At 43.5% G+C, this 23,658-nt stretch overlaps 1 protein-coding gene across 1 annotated transcript in view; it reads left to right on the top strand.

The window, feature by feature from the left end:
- The window catches only part of PLBD1 (phospholipase B domain containing 1), a 39,162-nt gene extending 20,138 nt beyond the window's left edge, over nt 1–19,024 (top strand). Inside the window, exons 5-11 of the mRNA XM_055807772.1 lie at nt 3,464–3,628; nt 4,826–4,970; nt 12,273–12,473; nt 12,584–12,724; nt 15,860–16,045; nt 17,105–17,211; nt 18,774–19,024. Of these exons, the coding sequence (XP_055663747.1) occupies nt 3,464–3,628; nt 4,826–4,970; nt 12,273–12,473; nt 12,584–12,724; nt 15,860–16,045; nt 17,105–17,211; nt 18,774–18,941 (1,113 nt within the window). The 3' untranslated portion in view covers nt 18,942–19,024. The remainder of the gene's footprint in view (nt 1–3,463; nt 3,629–4,825; nt 4,971–12,272; nt 12,474–12,583; nt 12,725–15,859; nt 16,046–17,104; nt 17,212–18,773) is intronic.
- Nucleotides 19,025–23,658: the final 4,634 nt, after the last annotated feature.

Genomic DNA, 23,658 nt, shown 5'->3' with positions numbered 1-23,658 from the left:
ACAAATGAAAAGATGTAACTTCCCATTGTCCTGTACAACGCATGGTAGTTGAAAGCTATGCCAAATCCATATAGTGCTTAAATGAGAGTCGAGTTATGTGCACACAGGTCACTCTGAAATGTTCCATTATTTCTTTTCTCCCCTAAACTTCAGTCTACTTCACTTGAAATGGTAAAACCATTGTGTCTGCCACAAATAACTGAGCCTTACTACAGGAAGAAAATTTGGTTTGGACTCTGAGCTGCTTGATTGATAGTAGTACTAGCACATATTTTTTTGTTCCTTATATGTATGAAGCAAATGTTTTGTAGTGTACTGTTTTAAACTTCTTTTTAATTGCATAGAGTCTGGTTTCCATCAGGGCTATTTTAGGTAGGTGCTTCCATTTAAGACTGCATGAAGGCAATCTGTATTGTAAATATGTGTATTTCGAATCTGATATTTACAGGTATCATTAAGAATTATGTCAAAATCTGAATACATTTTCATGTTAAAGTGTGACATTATTCCATCTGGTTTAGCAACATTTTATAACCAGTAAACAAACCCAACCCTTTTGTCAAGACAACTTCTGAAGGAGGGGCACTCAAAGAACATTAAGCCTTTTCATCTGCCTAATGCTCTACCAACGCTGTGATTAATCTTGGGCTTGTCTACACAGGGAAATTACTCTTGAATAAGGAGGTGTCAGAGTTTTAAATACTACAATGATTCTAGGACAGCCCTCTACTCGTACTTCCTCATTTTGTATTGAGAATACTCATGCATGGGGGAGTTGCTGGAAAACAGTGGTTACAGAGTAACTTGTCTATTTTAATCTCCCATGTAGATGAGCTTTGAAGGTTGGTTCTTTCCTATCTGCTGTACCTTTTCTAAGTTTATTTCTCCTTACAGCTGATGTAACTCATTCAGTTTGATTTTTTTTCTCTTCAGGATGGTACCCTAAAGGAGCCTCACATTCTAACAAAAGGACTTTTTGTCTTGTAGTGGATATACCACCTCTCTGCTTGTCAATTTAACTCATTCATTCACTTTTCCTCAGGATGCAAACCATGCATACAAGGAGTTTTCCTGACATTGCTGTGTGAGATAGGAGAAGGTGATTACTGAAGATTGTAATATGCCCTATATTATGCACTTGTTATGATGCATACTTCTTTTTGTGTCTAATTCTTGCTAGCGGACCCTGATTAACTCCTCATAGAGAAGATTTCTCCATATATCCTGGAAATCAGCTGTAGTTGTTCCCAAACTGGGGTGCTCTACCTTGTGACAGATGTCTCAGGCCAGTCCTGAAATTCCCAGATTTGGCCTGCATTGCAGATTCCCAAAAGTCTTCTGTTTGCATGCATTGTTTTACTGAGACTCCAGAGAAGCTCTGTGCACTGTGCTTGTGTGATGTCACTGAGTATCAGACAATCTTAAACACAAAGCCAGGTTTATCCAAGCAGAGGAGTGAATTCTTGGAAATAAACTGGAACAAAATCTGCTTGCCCCTCAAAAGAGGAATGAAAACAGAACCGTACCAGGTGTTTAATAGTCTAGTTCCTCTTTTACTTCTCTGATATTTTGACTGGCTTTGGGAGCTGGCAGCCAAACCTCACCCAGTGGAGCCCTGGGAATTTAGAAAACCTTTCCTTCTTTCTTTGAGTGGGTCCTTCCTTTTGCTGTCTGGCCACCTTCAGTTCTGATGGCTTCCTTGCTTGGCACCTTTGTTCTAGCTTGAATGGACTGCCTAGTGGTTACTGAATTTTTGACTTGAAATGACTGTAAGGTAGCAGAGAAATGTGAAACTTTTAAAAAATATACAGGCTATTCCAAGTGATGCTGCAGCAGTATCTGTAGCTACCTGTAGATGTTGCAATGAAGGCAGATTTTAGAGAGCAGAATATGGAGTGATAGCAAATGGATGTCAAGTACAATTACAATGTCTTGGGGCAGGCCAAGCATTCTCATATACAATCCTGTTTGCTACCCTCCTGGTGTACTGTACAGTAATGCCTGTGTAAATTGGACATTGGAAAACAACTTCTCATCATGTGGTGGGCTTGCAGATCTTTAAGTGCAGCTGGATGGGGAAAAATTGCACTGAGACAGTGCCAAGTCTCTCTGTATAAATTCTAAAGAGACAGCAGTTGTTTGGGCTGGTTTGGAAATGATTCATACCACTGAGTGGCTTAACACTATCAAAAGAGACATCTCTTGATCTCTGTCAGTTGTGGCCTTTGCTCCCTGTTTGGTTACTTGCAGCAAAACCACAATGAGCTAAAGCAATGTAACATATATGAAAATTTGCTTTGGATTTCTTCCTCAAACTATAGCCGCTGTTAGGGTCTTCTGTGACGCATGATTTTAGTTGTGAGGATGGCTTATTTCTCTCACTTGTCTTGGTAAGCATTGTGGGAAGGTTTAATTCCTTCCCCTGGGATATATGGACAAGAGTTTACATTATTTTGGGTTTTCCTGTTCATTATTTTCTCTGCCAAAACAGCAGATGGATAACACACAATTCAGTCTTCTGAATAAAAAGTAAATGGATTTGTTGCTGTTTATTTTTTCCATGTCCTTGTCTCCCCTTTATTGGGGTTTGTAGAGGGATCAGCTACATGGTTTAATAACAGTGATTTATATTGCAAGTAATGTGTTTCTTTGCTACATAATTATGCCCCGTTCTAAAATTACTATTCATAGCCCTACAGCGATGTGTGTTCTGACTTCTTTTCAGTAAGCCTTGCCCTAAGTAAAGGCACAGCGCAAGCAGGGTCTTTGGAGGTTGAGGTTAGACCACTGTTAAGCTCTTACTGCTTTTGAAGAGGCAAACTAAGACCAGGTTCTGAAAAGCATGTTGCACAATGAGCTGTGTGTAGCTAACCCTAGCTAGTTCCAGCCATAAGGGGTTTCTGAAAGCACATGGTGTAGTGCCTTTTGACTGACCCTTTCTTTAGCTTGTTCCATACCTGATTAGTATTGTTAACATATCTTGCTTCCCTCATTTGTTTTCTCAGCCTCCTCAGTCCTGAGGATGCCTTAAATTAGAGTCTTTATAAAAATCCAAAAACTCCAAAGCGTGTTTGTTAATGTAAGGCTCTTTCTTTGTTTATCTAGATGCCTTTGAAAAAATCAAATCCTATTATTACCCCAGCTTAACAGTAACAGCAGACTGATAGGTATACTGGTTGCAAAGACACAGAAGTTTCATAAGTTACAGCTAGCATTTATTTTTTTTTTCCTCAGAAATGTTAGCATTGGTAATACTGCTGCAAGGTTCAGACCCTCAAATATACCTAGGTGCTTAATGCTACACTGAGTTTGAACATCTGGGCCTCGTGAGCAGGCATTTCATAGACCATGCAAGAGCTTCTTTTGAGAGCAAAATAAAAAAAATCTTAACAGCTGAGGCTGTCTTGATGCTCCTCTGTCTGAAAGTGCTTTTTATGGTTTCTCTTTTTCTCCCTTTCCTCAGCCACTGAGTGTCTTTGATGTCCAGTTTCTGAATGCAGTTGGAGACCTTTTGGACCTCATTCCTGCATTATTTGAGTATTCAGCACGGAGTGGACAATGCAACGTGGAACCAGGAAGCCATGGGAAATATCAGTGGGATATGGGTCACTGCTCTGCACTCATCAAGGTAAGCACCGAGAACGTCATCTCTTCTATGACTACGACTATCAACTATGACTGTTGATTTGCAGTGTCACGAGTCTGCATTTCTGGAGTCTTCATTGTTTATATTGTGTATGCATAAAAAACCTCATGTTAATCAAGGTGCTTTTATGCAGTTGTCACTTATGCTTCTATAGGATTTTGGGTTCAGTTTTGCTCACACATGCTCAAGGGCAGGGGAAAAAAATAAACCAAAACAAAACCAAAGGGTTTGGCAATGATAAGGCACTGGAATTGCTAGGGAATGGGGAACTACCACAGAGAGGAAGGGTAACTTGTTTCACCTAGCCAAGTGAAGTCTGAAAGGGGGTGTTGTGAATGTCTACAAATACGCTGGGCAAATAAGCAGGGAGGAAGGGAAGAGGAATACTTGAACTAAAGGACGGTGCTAGCATGAGAACAAATGGGTGCAAGTGGACGATGCTTTCTAAGTGTTAGCAATGATACTGTGGAACAACTTTCCAGTGGGAGTAATGACAGAAAAAAAAATGCTTTTAAGATAAGTGTCTGATACATCATAGTGGCAATTAAATTTTTAAGATAAAGTTATTGATCTAGTCGGCGTATGGAGACTTCATGCATCCCAAAGCAACAATATTCACCTTAAATTGAGAAGCATTCATTTAAGCATTTGCCTACAGCAAGAGTTTTCTGAGCTAACAACAAATCTTAGAACCAGGGAAATACTTTGAAAAGATGTACTATCAGTATATATATATTTACCTTTTCAAATTGAATTTACTTGCATTTGCTTCGATACTTCAAAGTCAGGCGGAGGCATTTTCACAGAAACAGCACGTTTTAAGATATGTCGGATGTGTTTGCAGAGCTAATCTGAATGTGTAAATACAAGTATTCAGTAAGAAATCATGAAAACAAAATATACCATGTGATGGAGGTGTCCCCAAAAATCCTAAGCTGTTTCATTTTGAAAAATAACAACCAATTACTTGAAAACAGCATGTGTGCAAGAATTATTTCCAGAGGTTTCAGAAATTCATTGTTAAGTACACAATTAAAAGCACAAGAATCTGCTCCTTCCTGAACAATGCAATTAATCAAACTACTTAAAACAAGTTGTTCTCCCAGTTTCTATCAAGTACAAAACATGCAGTGTATAGTAGGGTCTGAAATTATTAATCTTTCTGCTTCTCTTTTCCAGGTTCTACCTGGATATGAGAATATATATTTTGCCCATTCCAGCTGGTTCACATATGCAGCCACACTGAGAATATACAAGCATTGGAACTTCAATATAATTGATCCAGACACTAGAACCAGCCGTGTCTCATTCAGCAGTTACCCAGGTAAAGTCAAGAAAAACAAAACAATGTAGATATCCAAGATGGTGTGAATCATCTTACTGTCTTGCAGATGTCTTTTCTATAAAAAGGATGATACCTCAACAAGCACTGGCTTCAATCTACCTTAAAATTTTCAGCCACCAAGAGGACCAAATGCTGTCTTCAGTTTTCTGGCTTGAACATGATATTGTTGTTGTCTTTTGTTGTTGATTAATCACCTTCAATGCTCTGAATAGTACTAGTTAAATATTCTACCTCTGGCACAAACATGCTACTTTGAATTCTGCTTATGTAGTCTGCAGTCATCTCAACTGTTGAACTTCTCATCCTGTCTGTAGCATTTGCAGGTTTGGTAATAAGTTTTAAACATTTCTGTTTACCACCATGGCATGACTCATGTTGTAATGGGATTGTCAATTGTATTGACTTCTTTGGTGTTGGGTTAGCAAACCTTCAGTTCTTTTTCGGTTGTTCCGCCCGCCCCCCCCCCCCCAGTCTCCCTCTTCTAGCTTTTCTTTAAGCTGTTGCAGAAGGGAGTATTTTTTAATGCTTATTTCATGCCAGAATATTTAAAATCTCTCATAGCAATATTAGGCAGCATATAATATTCTCAAGTTTCCTGGAAGAATGTTAGAAAACTCCAGAAGTTAATGTTTCAGTGATAAAATATATACTTCTGCTAGAGTAGCACCAAGAAATGTTAACGTGAAAAACCAAAGCAAATCTAAGATCATTTAAGAGTGAGTCAACATTGCATAAGTTTTTAAAGATGGAATTTCAAATTCAAAAATACCCAAGCACTCAAGAATCTTCATAAACTTCTTAACTCTCTCATTCTGATGAAATGTTGTTGGTTAATGATCTCAAAATGTGCTTTGTTGAATTACTGTGCTTGCCTTACTACAAAGGCAAGGGTGCTTCACGGCAGGGACTCCTGAGACTGACTGGGAAACAGTGTTTTGAAAAACATTGATTTCACATTGAAAGCAAGTCTTTCTTTCTGTAGGGTTCTTGCCCTCAGTGACCCTCAGGAATGCAACATGTTCTGACAACGTGAGATTTTTGCTCTGAGGGACAGGTAGAGGTATTCTGGTGAATGCCTGTTAGCTATAAAGGCTTTTAAGAGCTTGGGTTATCTTCAGTTCCCTTGGAGAAATTCCACTTGCTTGTTGCAAGGAATTTTGCCAAGCCTGTGTAACCTGGTAGAAAGCCCAAGTTTTCTGCCTGGCCTGTTCATCATCTGAATGTATGGAAGGTTGTTCTGGACCTCTTCTCTCTCAGCAGAAATACTGTGTGTTCTGGACCTCTTCTCTCTCAGCAGAAATACTGTTGAGGATAGCACTACCCTTCAGGAGAATGTGGCTCTGTTTAGCAAGTGTTGCATGCTGCACTCTGCTGTGGATTCAAAAGTGGTGATCAGGATTAGCCATGCAGATCACTTCTTATTTTACTTTTAGTGGGTGTCTGTGGTGATGTCTCTGGGTTGTTCCTTTTGTGGATTCTTTGTATAAAATGAAGTAAAAGTCTTCTGTTTTGATGAGGCAGGTAAAGCATTGCTGTATGGCAGGATACCTGAAAATTAGCTACTATTATGCTGAAATGGTTGGGGTCTCTTCACTAGTGTACAAAATCCCAGTGTGCTTCCCTGAGACCGAGTTCTGCAGAGATGACTTCTTTTAAAGCTTACTTGTGTGAGGTAGACTCTGTCAGAGTGATGTGGTAATGCATACTTCTACCAGCAAAACTGAGTGAGAAATGTTGCAAAACATTTGCCATGGCTGCAGTGAAATCTGAGACACACAGGATGCTATCACAAGAACTAGACAAGCACGATCTATTGACTACAGCAAATTGCATTATCTGTGGTGGGTGTAGTTTACAAACTTGCAGTTTTCTACGGGGTGAATAAGCTCTAAAACACTGGCCGGGTAATGATCTAGGGACACTGCACAAGAAGCAGGAAACTGCCAAATTCCTCTGCTCTGTGTTGTGATGATATGAAGCCTTATAATTTCAGGCCATCTGACCATGGAATCTGCAGGTCCTGGCCTTGGTTCAACTTGGTAGTTGTAACTTCTCCCTGCATGCAAGTTCCCACTCATATTCTCCATCCTGATAGCTGTTCTACTGGTTCTTAGGGTCTAAGCTAGTAAGCTGTCCCATGTGCTTTAGGATCATGTTACTATTCAGAAGTATTGCCTTTTGGAAGAAGCAAAAAGCATTGAAAGACAGATGTCCTTCCGGGCCTTCAGGGACACTTAACTTGAGTAATTCAAAGGTTCCTGTCATCCAGCTTACTGGTTACGAAGTAAAACTCCTCTACCATCCAAAAGCTGTGTCGGAAAAGCTTCAAGGAGTCATTTGCCTTCTGAGAAGGAATGTGCCAGCTCCCTGACTTCTCCTGGGGTTATAAGAGTAAAATTGTCCAGATTGTTTATTTACTGAATTTGAAAAGACTGGCTACTACACTGCAAAAAATTAATTTTTGTTCTGACTCAGTTTAGAGTATCTAAGACTATTCACTAACCATGATGCATGTCAGTGTGTGCATTATGATACAGCTAGAGGGCCTTGCGCTTCCTTGCTTCTGCTGTGACTGAGCAGGCTGGAGGACAGGCAGGAATTGCACAGTCCATCCTGGCTTCCCCAGCAGTTCCCTACATTCCTGCCAGGATGCTTAAACGTCCACTGTTACAGCATGTCTTTTTGCTGCTTTCTCCCTTTCAGAGCAACAGTAGTGCTGCAGAGGCACAGTCAAGTGGAAATGAACGGAGTAGTAATCTCTGCTTTTGCAGACTGATTTAGCCACTGGCTGCTTTATTTCCATGCTAATCCTAATCCTCACTAGAAATCTGCTCATCGTCTTAGCTGCTTCTTCTGTTGAAAGCATCTGTGCAGAGCTGCATGTAGGACAGGTCTGTCAACCTCTGGAAAGGAGGAATGTCTCTGAGCTGAATGCATGGGCACCCTTGACTTCAGTGTCTTGTTCAAGTTCTGGACATAAATACTTAATGTGGTTAGTGAATCTGTGCACAGCAGAGATAAATTGTACAGACACGTTACAGTTGCTCACAAATGTTGAGTGAAGCTATACTCATTTGGAGGGGGAAGAAACGTGGTGACAAGGTAGGTGCTGTGTTTTGCATTAAGTATCTGGTAACAGATCAGAGAGAAAGCTCCCTGCAACCCCCCTGCCACATGTGCAGTCACTGCTTTACGCTGCCACTTTGAGGCATTCAAGGAAATGAGCCCAACTAATTGACGAAACTTGCCGTTTTCCTTGGACAGCAGAGAGATTGCAGCTCTTCAAGAGGTCCATCCAAATGGACATAAATCTTCAACAGTTAGTTTTAACTCCATTTAAGAAAGGGAATCTACCATTTGGGCCCAAGCACTCTGCTTTGGGTAGTGACCTACTTTCTCTGGGCTGAACCAGCCTCATTAAGTATGTGATACCATAAAATTGGTCATGGAGAAAAACCCTCTAAGACTTGATTTGAAGTTTTAGAAGGCAGACATTCTTTAGTACAGTGCTGGGAGCATGGGGGAATGTTTCCTTGGAGTGTGCTCCCCAAGTTACTCAAGGGTACGCATTATATACAGCAGAGTATTTGCACATTCATAGTGTATTACATACTCATTCACATATAGGATTGGTTACAAGTTTCTTGTTTCTAGTGCAAACTAGTGCACATCCTCAGATAGAACTGCTGAATTTTTTTACTCATACATGTGCTCCCCAAGCAGGGGCTTGCCTTCTTTCATGAGGGCTATTTGAGCCAGAGGTTGCTGTCTTCCACTGCAGCAATTACCTTTGTCCTACTTTCAACCAGCTTTCTGTGAATTGTAATACTTTATCAACCTGTCTCCTCTTGGTGACAGAACTTCCTCACTTGGAAGCTTCTTTCTGCATAACTTAAGATAATGGTGTTCTTTTCACCATCTGTTCTTTGTCCCTGTCCTTCCCAAAGCTGACTCCCTTGATTAGAAGTCCCTGCATTCATCACTTTAGAGAGTCAGCTTGGCCTAAACTTTGTGCACAGATTTCTTTAACATATGGCTAAATACTAAATCAGAGTTTGGTAATTCAGGAGTTTAGACATCTTGTGCCCTTGCTGAGCCATCAACCTTCCCTTAAGAGAATACTTTGACATAAATGTATATATAGTGGTATCTATATAGTGGTGTCATATGTTACTCTGTTTTTAGCTGTTAAAGCAAAACAGTTGAGAAGATCTTCACTGGCACCTTTGCTCGTCTGGTCTGCTGTCGGGATGTTGCTTGATTGATACAGGCTGTGACATGGGAACAAGATGGCACGGGTTGTCTTGATGGATGGCTATATATGTGTTGCTAAGGCAGGAGAGAGAAGTAACATATCTCTTGGTTTGAAGTAGTCTGGTGTTAGTGCAGGGTTATTCTTCCCTGCAGTTTGAGCAAGAGCTAGGAGGAACAAAATACCGAAAGGGCAGTAGCCCTTATATTCAGAGGACCAGCTTGTTCAGGAGGTATTGCCAGACCATTTATTGCTTCCCTGCTCCCTCCTATATCTGTCTAAAACCTGGAGGGAAGCAGGGGAAAGTGTCTGAAGATGAGAGGCCAGAGCTATAGCGTAGGATGTGCTATTTCTTAGAGCCTAGGAGAGGCCTGCAAGTGGAAGGAAGATGGTTGGTCAAGTTCAGTCTTGACTGAGAAGCAGCTGCTGATAGGATTAAGAAAACTAATCCAGAGAAGACGTGTCCATTGCCATTGTCAAGTGTGTTTATAGCCCAGGAGCATGGAGCATCTCAGCCAGGAGCTACATTAATCTCTGTGAGGTGATGGCTAGACCTCATGGCTCTGACTTCCAGTCTGTAATACTGACCCTTTCTGTACTTGAATGAGCACAATGGCCTTTTAAAGCACCAAAAAGGCAGATGCCATCTCAGATGGTTCAGAAAACAGCAGCCTACCTCTTCAGGAACAATAGCTGCCAGGACCATGTTACCCCTCCACATACTCTTTGGTGTGTTGACTCTGCAGAACAGTGTGGCTCGGATTTCAAAAACATTTTGTTTTGCTTGCCAAATTAATATTGTCATGATGAATGAAACTCCATACTCTGGAAACATCAGTTTTCCAGTGGTGATTGGAAACTGAATCTAAATGGCTCAGACCCAGAAGATGCCATCAGAAGTGCTTTTGTTTGTTTCTACGTAGGAAGAGTCAGGCTCATTGGAGGGAATTAAAAAAAGACTGATAGTTGCTGGTAAAAACAGGAGATGGGTTTACAGAAAAAAGTAGATGAACTGTACAGTAAGATAACGGTTGACATAAAGGGCATTTTCAATTACAACAGATTCTCATGCATACTTAAAAAGACAGGAGTGACACAAGAGGACATCAAATATCTAGGCTTCACCCAGGTTTTATTTTTGTGGATGTCTTTGCTGTGGATAAACTGTTGTATGTGTTTTAACTTCCCTTTGTTTCATGGGTGTTTATGCCTTAAGTTAAAATGGTATATCTTGCCTTGGAACAATTAGGCTAGTAATGATGTGGAGAATCATGAAGGACACACTGTATTATAAAACATCTTAGAATAAAACTTGGTAAATACTAAGGCCCAGAAGGAAATCAGCTTTTTTTCAGCTTAGCTGAGCTTTGCAATTTATTTGAATTACAAAGTTTAAACTTCAGTTAATTTAGCGTCATTTGTTGTGTTGACACTTGCTTTGAGTTGAGTTTTTCTGTTTTATCTTGGCTGTTGATTGAAAAAGAAGAAAAAACTATTAGATTTATCTTGAAGTAGGGCACTTGGCATTGGCACCCATGTGGGAATTGGCATTCAATTGGAATCACAACTGTTGAAGTTTGGGCAAGCACTTGACTTGTTACACAACTGTTTAGTGCTGGAGTATCCCATGTCTTTGTATAAAATAGACTGACAGAGCCAGGTTTAGAGTGTTTCTTTTCTTGTCTTTACTTATTGGAGAGAGAACTGTGCTGTTGATACACATAACTTACTGACATTTTTTTTTCTGTCTCCAAGAATAAAATTCTAGGAACAACAAAATGGCAGGGTGCTCTGCCTGTTTTATATTGACATATTTTTAGAAAACGGCTAACCACAAAGTGTATTTTCCTGGATTGATTCTGATTTGAGATCTTGAGACTTCAAAGAAATCTTGCTGAAATGGAGCCCTTAGACCTCCTTCAAGCAAAAGTGATGTTTGCCTTTTGATGAAAGCCCATGAACAGGAGATAGAGCTGAGTTGTCTTTCTGGCTGTTACAGGTTGCTGACCTTAGTTCGTTTGTGGAGTGCATTAATAAAGCTTGCTGTAGAAGATACCATAGTGGAAGTCAACTATTAGACTGTCGCGCTGCATTTTGGCATTTTGTACTCTTTCAAGAATGATACTGTTAAAAACTCATTAAGAAGAGACGTTTCCCAACCTGGCAGCCCTGTATCTGCTGGGGAATCTCAAAGTCAAGTTATTTCTGCTTTGTAAGTAGTCACTGTGCTATCCGTGGCGTTATAGCTGACCTTTGCAGCTCTGTATAGCACCTCCTGGCGTGGGATCTGCAATTGGACCTAGTACTTCTGTTGGCATGTGACCTGGAAGGGAATCATGCCCAGAGATCCACTGTTGTGTTGCGTTTGCAGGGCTGATAGGCATAAACCCCCCAAATGACAACATGTCAGAAAGAGGAGTAGGTAAAACTTTCTCTTATATACAGGATGTGGTTTATGATTTAAGAGGTGCCCATTTCTCGGAGATGCTTTTAATAATAGTTAGACTGGAAGAGATTAAACTGGAAGGAAGATGTTTCTGCCTGGCTTGATTTAGTCCAGAAGGGATTAATTTAAAATAATAACTGTTGTCCTTACAGAATAAAAATCTAAAATTGAAACTGGTTGATGAAAATGTCTTTGGACTTTGTACTTCTGTTCTGGTTTTCTTTGTTGTATTTCTTAAAGGAATTTCTTTGTTAGAAACTTTTAAGTGCCTGTGAGTATATGTAATCCTTCAGTGTAAGAAGACATAGGTTTACATAAGGAGAGACTTCCAAGCTTGGGATGCAAACATGTTCTAAACGAAGAACATGTTGTGTGTTGACAGCATGATAAATGAGAAACTTTGCTGGCAAGTGGACTTCAAGCACTCACAAAAGTCTCCACCTCATCTTTAATATTTTGTACAGTTTGATTTCAAACACACACGTTTACTCATTCACATCCTCTTGGCTTGTTTCTCTGTTTTGTTCTATGAGTATATAAAAGGTTCACAAAGATAACAAATTTTGTACTATTGCTGTTTAAGGCTTTTTGGTGTCCCTGGATGACTTTTACATACTAGGCAGTGGCTTGGTAATGCTGCAGACTACCAACAGCGTGTTCAACCAAACCCTCATTAAACAAGTGGTGCCTGAATCCCTGTTAGCTTGGCAGAGGGTCCGCATTGCTAACATGATGGCAGATGGTGGCAAAACGTGGGCAGAAACCTTCTCGAGGTGCAACTCTGGTAAGTACAATTTCACATGAATCTTAGAAAAAAGGATGTGTTCCTTCTTTCCCTTGTACTCTTTTCCTTCCCCAGGCAGGACATGTAACTCTCTTTGCTTTCATACCTAGGGACCTACAACAATCAGTACATGGTGTTGGACCTGAAGAAGGTCAAGTTGCATAAGAGCCTGGATGAAGGTACACTGTACATTGTTGAGCAGATCCCAACCCTTGTGGAGTACTCTGATCAAACAAATATTCTCCGGAAAGGTAATAGCTCCTATAGCAGTTGCTGGCTTAGGAAAGCCATCTCTTTGGGCCAGCTGATAGAGAATTGTTCTTTGTCCCTAGGAAGGGTTTATTGAACACTAGTGCTGAGTTTCAAGTTAGAAAGCTTTGTGTGAGGATCCCTCTGTTGTCAGGTCCATTATGTTGCATTCAATTCTCCTGCATGCTGTGGCAGAAGTGTGGTGAACATCTGTATTTCTTAAAATCAGGGGAGGGAAGAATAAACTTTGCTTTTGTGCTGTCTTTCTGGTATTATTTTGCCCTGTCTTAGAGACCCACGAGGAAAACGGTGAGTCTGAAGCAGTACTAAGTAACAGTGGTGCTGTGGGCTACTTGAAATGTTTGGTGAGTGGGTCACCCTATGATGAGGTGAGCTGTTCAATATGAGAGAAGTTCTATGTTAGATTCAGCTCCTAAACTTTTCTGGAGCTCTGTTATCTGATAAATATTTGCTGTTTAAAAGATTGCTTAATCCCCTAGGAAGACTAGCAACCACTTGATGGAAAACAAACAAACAAAAATCTAGGGTGAGGCAAAACACCCACTGTCAGATTTGATTCACAAGTGTTTCCGAGACAGTTTGTCAGCATCCAAAAGCCTGAGCTCACGCCACAAATTTAAGTGTATGTTTGGTGCTTTGTGCTCTCTCCTGTAATCACATGCTGAGGAGGTGAATTGATGAATTGCTTTTCATCATCAGAATGACTGAAAATGCATTTATGTTAGCAGCTGGGGTAGTTTCCCTTGGACTTTTTCCTTGTGTCTGGCTCCTTGGAAAGTTCTAGCTTACTTTGAGGATTGCATGATGTCAATATGGTTTTATGAGATCTTTCTTAATGATAATTTGGAAAAATCTCAGTCTATCCCTTATGCTTCTTTGGCTCCTTTATCCACTGAAGATATGAAAGTAGGCTGTTGCACCTTATCTTCCTGTGTTTGTGTGTAGTTCAGATGGTGAAATGTCTTGGGCTTCTCTGCGCTGTGTTGTGGATTGTGGTGCAGACAAACAAGCTAATAGAGACCCTCTAGCTTTGGCACTTGAAGCAATGCAACCATGTCATGGCAGTCCTGCAGCTGTGCAGAGAGGCCAGGCTTAGAGAGTTCCCCAAGTTCCTTTTCAGCAGTGACTTGAGGGCTACTGTGTGGGATTCCCTGTAGGACTGAGCCCAACCCCTGGGCTTGGGTGCACAGTGACCACTTATTCCCCCCTAGGAGATCGGGTGGCTGCTCTGTTCTTGAAGGTGGCAGCATGTATTAGAAATTGCGTATTCTTTTATACCTAAAATATGGCTTTTCCCAGGTATCTAAATGCACCTTGTATGTTTTGGATAACGCAGCATCCAGTCTCTGGTTGGGTGCACCTTGCCAGGCCTAACAGGCAGATTTCAGTGGCTTATAACAGCCCTTGGGCAGCTGCCTTAGGTTGTGCACTGCAGTGTCTGCATGGGATTTGCAGTCCTGCGGAGCCTGAGACACAGGAGAGCTCTTGCTGGAAGAGACCTTCAATAGCTTCCTCTGTTCTGGCAATTTAAACAAAAAGTTTTTCCAGGTGGGAAAAGGGAGTCGTCTGTATGCACTGCATTTGTCAGACAATAGCATCTTTTTGAACCACAACTAAACCCTACTGATTTGGAAGCTGATGTGTCTGTATCCTCTGGCCTGCATCATCAGTGGCTGGCAAGCGCGCTCGTTTCTGGAGGACTGCCTGTATTACAACACAACAAGTACACAACCTGTTTCCTTCAGGTAGGCTCTAGGTCATGTAAGCAAATGCCAGCACACAGGTTGTTCCTGTCTGCTGCACGCTAGGCAGGACCCAAGCTGCTAAGGCCTCTACTCGGGCAGTGTTGCAGTGCTTATACTGTCTGCGTATCTGTCCTACAGACAGAAACCAAACTCCCAGAGTGTTTCATTCCTTCCAAGTCCCAGATGACTTTCTTGACCATCTTGTAGCCAGACACCTTGTGTTGTGCTGGGCTGATGTTAATACATGCAGCTGTTAATACATGCAGTCCTTCATTTACCAGTGTCTAGATAGTAAATCTGTAAGCCAAAACCTGGTATGTGTGATTTTTAGAAGCAACATTCCCCACTGAGAACAGGAATGCTAGTGCTTTGGAGAGAACCTAAAAGTATGCTGCTCTTGGGACTAGCTCATGTTATATACTCTCTGCCTAAACACTTCTTGGTGCCTGCCTTGGGAAAAAAAAAAAGGTGTTAAAGTATGAGTATCTATTCTTACTTCTTCCAGGACTTGCTGTACCCAGATTCTGTCCTGGATGATCTCCTGATTCTTTACAAGCCTTTCTGCTTTCTACACTGGTCTTGTTTCAGGCAGTTTTATGTTGCCTGCCTAAAACACACTCTGGAGTTCTGGGTTGCTCTTTAGTTAACAAAACTGCACCAAAAAAAAAAATAATTCACACTTGCTTTTGGAAAAATTAGGGCAGGGCTTGGCTCTGCTCTGCTCAATCACTTCTTAACCCTCAAAGGCAAATGTATGGCTATTCCCCCATCCTTCCTTATTGCTGTGTGCAACCACAGCTTTCCAGCCACCACTGCACAAAGCACATATATTCTTTGCTAACCTGCCTCCTGTTCACCCCTGTAGTGCTGTGGTCTGTGTGTGTTTGTGTGTGTCCATATGTCCCTGACATCTTGGCATGGTCTATCAGTCTTCCTTGGTGAGATGGGAAGGGGGTCGAAAAGGGAGTGACTCCAATCCTCTTGCTGGGAAGCTTGGTGGAAGTAAGTGAGCTTACACTCCTCTAAGGTTGAGCAGGGAAACCTCTGCAGGAGGGCTGTGGCCACTCCGCATGTTCATGTCAGACTCCTGCGAGTCTGGTCTCAGCTGTTTTGTAGGATGAGTCCTCAGGGTGGAAATCTGGGGGCGGGTTGCCTGGGTACAGTCTACAGTGGTGTTATACTGGGAGTCAACCCTTGTCATGCCAGAGACTGTTGCCTTATTTTCTGGTGTTCAAACCAGTTAGACATGTTATTCCTCGACATGCAGTTAAGGCAATACAGCAGAGAAAATGGCTTATTTTTCTTTTTTCATGTAAGCAAGAGTGTTCAGCTTTTCTAAGTGATTAAGAGATTACGTTTTGTCTCTGGCAGGTTACTGGCCTTCATACAACATCCCTTTCCATGAGAAGATATACAATCTCAGTGGGTATGCGTCATATGTTGAGAAGTATGGCATGGATTTCTCTTATGAGCTTGCTCCAAGAGCAAAAATCTTCCGTCGAGACCAGGGCAAGGTGACCAGCTTGGAAAGCATGAAGTACATCATGAGATACAATAGTAAGACATGTGTTTATGTACTGTGGAACTGATCTTAATAAAGTGTTGTTACTTTTATTTCTTGGATTATGGGGGAAACTGCAGTCTCGCATTCAAATCAGTTATATTAGGTGTAGAGTACACACAAAGCAAAAATAACACAGGCTTACTGTCAAGGTGGGAAACCAGGCTAAAATTACTCTTAACAGAAACAAGACTGGGTTCCTTCTAGAACAGGGGCCCTTGGGCTTGCTGTTTGACCTTTCCAGAGAGCTTCCTGTGCTCCAAGAGACTCTGTGGACTGCTGTTACCTAATACATCTACAGCCTGTCAAACCTGAAAGCCTTAAATTCCAAGCAACAGTTAAGTCAGATCAGACCAGAAAATTTAGTGTAAAGCTTCCGGTCTTTTTTCCCTATTCAGGCAAATGATCTTTGGTAGGTAATGCTCTACTCCGCTTTTCCTTGACAGGGGGGTTCTTAAGTGGATTAAACCCAGCTTAATTAGCTTTCGGCTAAGCCCATCTCTAAGTAAAGATTGCTTTAGATGCTCTATTTTTCTTGCCAATTATAGGGAGCATGCTGATTACCGGGCTTGAGGTTTGGGAGACCTCTCCCAGGGTGGGGTAGCAGCACGCGCGTAGGTGTTGAGGCTTGTCCACCTTCCCCTCCTGGCTTGCAGCTGCTACAGTGGGTGTTCAAAGGCTTTGCTTCTTGCCACTTACTTTAGTCCACAACAGGAAAACAAAGGTTCTCACTGCTCTTCTGCTTTTCTCTTTGACAAAATTCCTGCAAACTTTCATCATGTCAAGTTGCAGATGTCTGTGGTTAGAAGTTGGCAGCAGGGGATGAAGAAATAGCTGTATGGACTTGGATTAGGAGCTTGTCTACTTAATGTTCTGTCTTGAGCACTGCCTTCTAGCTGGTACCTGGGGAGGAGTGTGAGATCAGTGTGATAGACTTGCATTTCTGCTAGTGCACTTAATTTTAGTAGCTCGGTCACTTTGCATCAGCTTTTTGTAAGGGGACTAAATTGTTTTCTTTTCTTCCTTCCTTCCCTCCCTACCGCATTTCTCCCCAGACTATCAGCATGATCCTTATGCTGAACACAATCCTTGCAACACCATTTGCTGCCGGGAAGACCTGAATCCCTCTTTTCCAGTGCCTGCAGGCTGCTATGACTCCAAGGTAAATTACCTCAATTTCAATACCCACTGAATGGTTGTTGCAGCCGATTTGTGCTCCTATCGGACCTGTAGCCTGTTTCCTTGCACTAGGGCCTGTCCAGGCCTGTCCTCTCTTTTCATGCTGTTGCAGTTGATTGGGCAGATCCTGAGACGGTAATTCTGTGCAGAGTCCTGTTTCCTGTCCCTGACACCAGTCCTGGTACAGTGACAGAAGGCAGAGGATACAGGGCGAGGTGTGTGAAAGAATTATGTTCAGGGGTTAAACCCCAAAGCCTTGCAGCAGGAGGAGCCTAAGGCTGAAATGAGTCTTCACATCACTCGGGAAGGTGACTGTTTTACAGCCTCAGCCTCCGGTTGGTGGGGGCTGTATGGGTACCTCCCCAGAGCCCACAGGAATGTGTTTTCAGCCTCATTTTAGCTTTACCTTTACAAAAGCCTGGCTGTAGTAAGTCACCCGGCTCCAGGGCTCCACCTCTCTGTGAAACTGCTTTGAGCAAAGTTTGGTGAAGATCACTTTGCTTTCTAGGGGTGTGTGTGAAAACCCTTAGACTCACCATCCTGGTGAAAGCAGCGCTTTTTCTAGGCAGCTTGTGTGGTATTTTCACTGTGGGGGGCAATACCTGGGTAAGCAGCTGTCCAGCCCAGGTGTGCTGGGAAGTCGTACAGTGTTTTATCCTGTGGGAGCCAGCCTGCTGTGATTCTGGATTATGAGTTTGGTTGCTAGGATGGGCCCTGTGGAGACTGTTTTGGAATTGCCAGCGCTGTGTGTCCAGTCGGCTTGTACAGGACCAGGCCAGCTGCCTGCAGTAGGAGCCAACAGGAGCTCCCAGAGTTGGTTAGTCAGAGATGAATGCAGAAAACTGCTGTGTAGAGGTGTCTGGTAAGGGAGTAGGTCAGTGCATGCTGGTTGACATACCTTTTCCAGGACAGCTGGGCAAGGGCAAGGGGAGTGGGCTGGGCTGGAGAGAACAGGGGACCCAAGAGGGGTATTGAGAGAAATAGCCCAGAGCAGAGGCAAAACCTGGCAGTTGTGAACAGTATGGGGAATTGTGGTGTCTTTGACTTTGGGAAGATGGAGCAGGCTGGGGACCTTTTGGGAGGTAATGAAGGAACAGGGCAGAGCCTGGGCAGCAATTTTAACTTTGTGCTACCTTTGTCCTTTCCTGAATTACCCTAACATGCCCCAGGGGACAGCCCAAGTGCTTAACATGCAGCAAAGCTTAGGTCAGACCCTCTAGTCTGTCTGCTGCAGCGCTCCAGCTCTGAGATGTGCAAACGCAGGGAGGATTGTCTTGAAGGCAGGTGTGCTGCCTCTCATCCTGGAGAAGAACTAGAGAGCGGCGTGGGCTTGTGCTTTGCTACTGCCCTTCAGAGCTGCCTCTTCTGTGGCTGAAGGTGCCCCTGTGCAGGGGAGGAATGCTGCTGGTCAGCATGCATTTCCCGTTGTTCATTTTTACCTTACTGTTATAAAATCTTCTGGAGCTGTTTCTGCTTTGTGGGATTATGGATGCATGTCAAACACCAGGCAACCCTTTTGCCCTGAACTCCTGTCCTTTATTGCAGGTGTCAGATTTCCGCCTGGCTTCATTGTTCACAGCCACTGCAATCAATGGCCCCCCAGTACAGGGTGGTCTCCCTGTCTTCACCTGGAGACGGTTTAACCACACGCGACATCAGGGCCTGCCAGAGTCATACAACTTTAATTTTGTCACCATGAGGCCGATTCTGTAAAACCAGCATCAATATTCCCAAATGGATATTTTTTTTAATTGAAATTTTCATTCCTGTGTGTAATAAATAGACCTGGATGTCCACATCCTTGTGCCTTACCTGCTTTCTCCTATCCTGCCTGCCAGGCACCGTGTACTGATACTGGCCACCTCGGTGCAGCCCAGTGCATGTTCCACTCTTCTCAGCATTTTGGGTGGCCCTTCCTTTGACTAGGATTGATGGGAAGCAGGCGTGGCACTGCTTCCTGGTGAACTGAGCCATCATCACAGCTGTGCCCAGAGCAAGAGTAGACTGCAACGTCATCAATGAGAGTGATCTATCTCTAGTAGCAACATGAGACCTGCCTGCAGGGCTGGGCCAAGCCAGGGGGCCGCTTTGGTGTATAGCGGCCTTATCTCAGCACTGGCTTGATGTCTGCTTTTTGTCTGAGCAGTGCCTGCAAGATGTGCTGCAAACTGCTTCTCATCAAGAAATGTCACCAGTGGAGAGAGTAAAGGCTGCATGCTCTGCGGCGGATTGGTGTGCCAGCTCTACAGGGCATGGCTTTCAAGTGCTGTTTGCAACATTTCCTTTGTCTCTCACCAAAGCAGCATGCAATGGTCAGGCTGCAAAAAGGGAGTGAAGGGATGTGCCTGTTGATTGCTAAAAGCAGCCTGATGCTTTTGGAAAGGTACAAGTCACATGCATACACACACACCCCTCCCCGAAGGCTGCAGTGTAGCAGCAGCAGAACTGTGTGTGTGTGTCTGTGCAATTGATCTCTTGCTGAGGGCCCATGCCATTGTTCAGTGACCTCTTTGCCTGCTCCCTCAGCTGTGGAGGTGGAATGTGACACTAGGATGGCTGTATGTATTATTCTTAGTTACCTGTGCTTACACCGAGGCATCAAGTCAGTGGGCTGTTTTGTGCTAGATGTTATACATGTAATGAAGTAAAACAAAATTAACAGCTCTTACCTCATGGCCTTGATGGTCCAAGCACAACAGTGCACAGCATTGCCCTTTGTTCCGAAGGTGAAGAATGAGCAGTGTTGTTATCCCAAATCCAGGTTCTTCATCTGGTGAGTAAGGGCTGATCCACACACGGAGCAGAGACATCAGTTTGTTGCATGTCTGCGCAGAGACGGGTGCTAGGTGGTAAATCCACAAAGCTAGCACATTTCTTAACACATGGTAAAACTTTTTGTACACTTTGAACAATTGTTTATAATTACATTTAGTCACACTTAATTCTTGCTGGTTCTTACCATCCTTGTCTATTTAAAGGTACAGTATTTTTTCTTTTCACTGTACATGTTCTATGGGGAGGGGGCTTTGTTAGTAGGGGGCTCTCTTTGCTTGAGTGTGAATCTTTTATTATGCCATTAGGATAGCTCATACATAGTTAAGTAATTTTCTGTTTGGTCTCATTAACCATTTGGTTCTCTCTGAGCTGATCTTCTTGGCTTGACATATTTATGGTGTCTATTCCTTCTCCCAAGGCCATGTCTCGTTAACTGTCTGTGTGGGTTGATTAACACGCTCTGTTTTTCAAATTCTTCCTTGTTTTCTTTAAAGTAAAGAATTCTTAACAGTGTGAGGTTTTGATCAAGACCCTAGGGTTTAGCTTGTGTGATGGGGAAGGGAATAAGTTCCTGCCCCATGGGTGAGGTTCTGCCCTAAGTATTTGGTTGTCATGATAGGGCTGATTTCTGCCAAGGGAAGAGGGAGACAGAAATTGCAGCAAAGCTTTTGCTGAGGATGAAAAATCCATGCAGGGACTGAAGCAATTCGTTTGCTGGAGCAGGAAGAGGTAAGTGTGAGAGGCTGGAGAGCACTGTGTAAAATGACTTACCTGCTGAAGCACTTGCCACAGAGCTGCCTTTTGCTCTGCAGTACAGCTCTTTGTTGGGTGAAATTCACTGGGCAGAATTACTCAGCTGTGGTACCCAGCCACACGCAACCACACCGTAAGTGTATGCATTTGTGTGCCAGTTACAGCTGTGCCTGTGCTAGAGGAGGATGAGTGTGATGTTTGCTTGGTGCTGCTTGTGAGCCAGAAGAGAGGATGGTGCTGCACAGGCGCTTTCTGCCAGAGGCGGTGAGGAAGAAGCATCCCTAGTCACAGAGTTTTAAACACTGCACCCCCTCCCTTTACTCCTGCCCCTGAGGTTCTCTGTTAGTGAAGGTGTTTTGCTCACCCACAGCTGGGACTGCAGGGACACGGGCCCCTGTGTGAGCCCTGTCCCGTGTAGCTCATCCTTACCCCAAACTCTGTGTTTATAGACCATCTCCATGTAATGCTTTGCAATCCTGCCCCCCCTTCCTGCCCTGTTCCAGCTGTGCTGAATGAAGGGCAGTGGGACACCAGGGACGCGCGATGACCCCCTGAGCACGAACAGCAGCACTTGATGAAACAGCACTACCTCTGTGTTGGGCCCTGGTAGCTCCAAGTGCAGGGAAGTTCTACCTGCCATGTGTCACTTACCTTGTGTTGTTTGCCTGGGGCCTGTGAAGGCCTGTTTGTTGTTCCTGCCAGCCGGTCATCAAGGGTGGTTCACCCTTGGCCTGGTTTGTCAGCTTTGTGAGCTCTCACGGGGACTCTGCAGCTTCAGCCTTACAGGGCAGCAGTCTCGATGCTTTTTTGGCTAAGCACTAAATGTGAACTAAGCACTTTTTGTGTATCCCTCAGGTGTTGGCAGCTGATCGCTGCCTTCAGAGGCATGTTTTAAACTCCTGTACTGAGGACTGGCAGCTACAGAGCCATTGCCACAGATTGAACAGGCTGTAGCAGGCATTGAAGACCATACCTAATTAAAAGAAGGAATGGAGCTGAGTCACAAAAGGCAGTACAGGGATCTGAGCTGACAGCAAGCAGAGAACCAAGCATCAGCTGCTTGTTTGAGACTGGAAGTACGGAGTGGCTGGAGGATGGTTGGCTGTTTGCTACTGGGCTGCCACTCCTAGGCAACACTGCAATGTTACAGGTTGTATTTACTGCCTTTTCACCCGATCTTACATAAAAAATACTAATGGAAAAGTATTGTTTAAAAGTTCATTCCCAGGGACCAGGAAATTGCCAGTTGATTACTGGGTTGGGCAGTGTTCTCGATCTGGGGCACACCTGGATGCTACCCCCTGTGGGGAGCAGAGGCTGCAGCAAGTGTGACACTCTTGTTTGTAAATATGCATTACCACGGGAGATCTGCCTTTTTCCTGCCTTGAGCCTCTTGCCCTGAGGCATGACATGCTTTCTGCTCAAACCCAGAGTTGTGGGAAAGCAGTTCTTACTTTTAAGAGCCCTCTTCCATGAGTAAATGTTTACATCAAGGGCATCTTAGGAGCTTTAAGACTCCAATCCATATGACTGCATACGGCTTCCCCCCCTCCTTTAACAGCTGTGCCGCCAAAGCTCACTGCATTCCTTACTGTGCTGTCCTATGTGCCTCCTTTGCCAGCAGGCCAGCCTGGGCTGATGAGCTGCTTCCACTTTTCCAAGTGCTGCCTTTTAAACTTAAGGTTTTCAGGCTTGGCTGGAGAGGGACTTACTTGATGGGGAGATGGAATTGTAAGGGGGTTGCAATAAACCTCTCTTGCAATAATGAAAAGTGAAGAGGAAATGAATCCTCCCAGTCAAACCACCAGAATTACCACAACTAATGCAAGATTTTGCTTCCCTTACCCCTCAGGTAACAAACTCACCCCTGCTCACCCCTCCCAGGGCAGCACATAAACACGGCTGGTCGTACCCTGCATGGCCTTAGCTCTCACAGGGGGCAAGGTCTGGCAGCAGCACTCTTTGCCCTTGTAGCAGGAGGCACCCATGCAAGGTCTAACCAGTGCCCGTCCAGGCAAGACTACACAGTACTCCCGAGGGAGCAACCAGCTTCATTGCTGTGTCAGCGTCCTGGTGCTGTGCTGCTGGGTCTGGTTACTTCTCAGCCCATTCCTCTGTGTAGTTAGTTTTGGGGGTGGGTGGGTTGGTTTATTTTTTAATTTTTCCTTACGTTATACAGTAGAAGCACCAGTGGGCTACAGAGGTGTGCTTTGCTGTATTCTGCTCAGGGGTTGTGGCACATCTTCCCAGACATGCCATTGCGTGTATGGCAAAGCTTCCTTGCACCAAAAGGTGAGTGCTCTGGATGTTCACTTTGTTTTATGCCAGTGCAAGCTGCAGTTACAGTGGTACTTATGCACAGCAGTTGGCTATGCCGTATTTGATAATAAAACTAATGGTCTAAACTATGTGCAGTATGTATACTTATTCTAAACAGGCACTCTGAAGAAACCGAGGACTTTCAAGTGTGATTCTGTTCAGGCACTGCTTTGCAGAGTCTGTCTTTTGGCAAGTTTAATAAGTGCAGGGAAGCTAATTACTACCATTACAAATTAATTATATGACCTTGATGTACAGGCTCAGGACTAACTCAGGGTAGGCATGTCAGTAACTCCAGGTGTTAATTACTTTGAATTCTCTACAACTTGGCAGCACAGCTGCCTTCTAGTAAAGCAGATTTGTTCGTTTTCAACCAAGTTGCACAGTGTATTTCATGGTGCTGTACCTGGCTACTACCCTTGAAAAGCACGTGTGGAAGGCAGAGACTTTCTTGATTCCTGCACTAAAACACCCTTTTTATTACTGCTAATTTCATTACCCTTGACTGATGCAATTGGTTCTGTGCACACCAGCTTGCCCCTGGCTTTAGAAGCATGGCTGGTTGGGCATGCTGGGACCACTG

Source organism: Falco peregrinus, chromosome 6 (genome assembly GCF_023634155.1).
Source record: "Falco peregrinus isolate bFalPer1 chromosome 6, bFalPer1.pri, whole genome shotgun sequence".
NCBI classification, from domain to species: Eukaryota; Metazoa; Chordata; class Aves; order Falconiformes; family Falconidae; genus Falco; species Falco peregrinus.
This window is presented reverse-complemented; position numbering and strand designations above follow the sequence as displayed.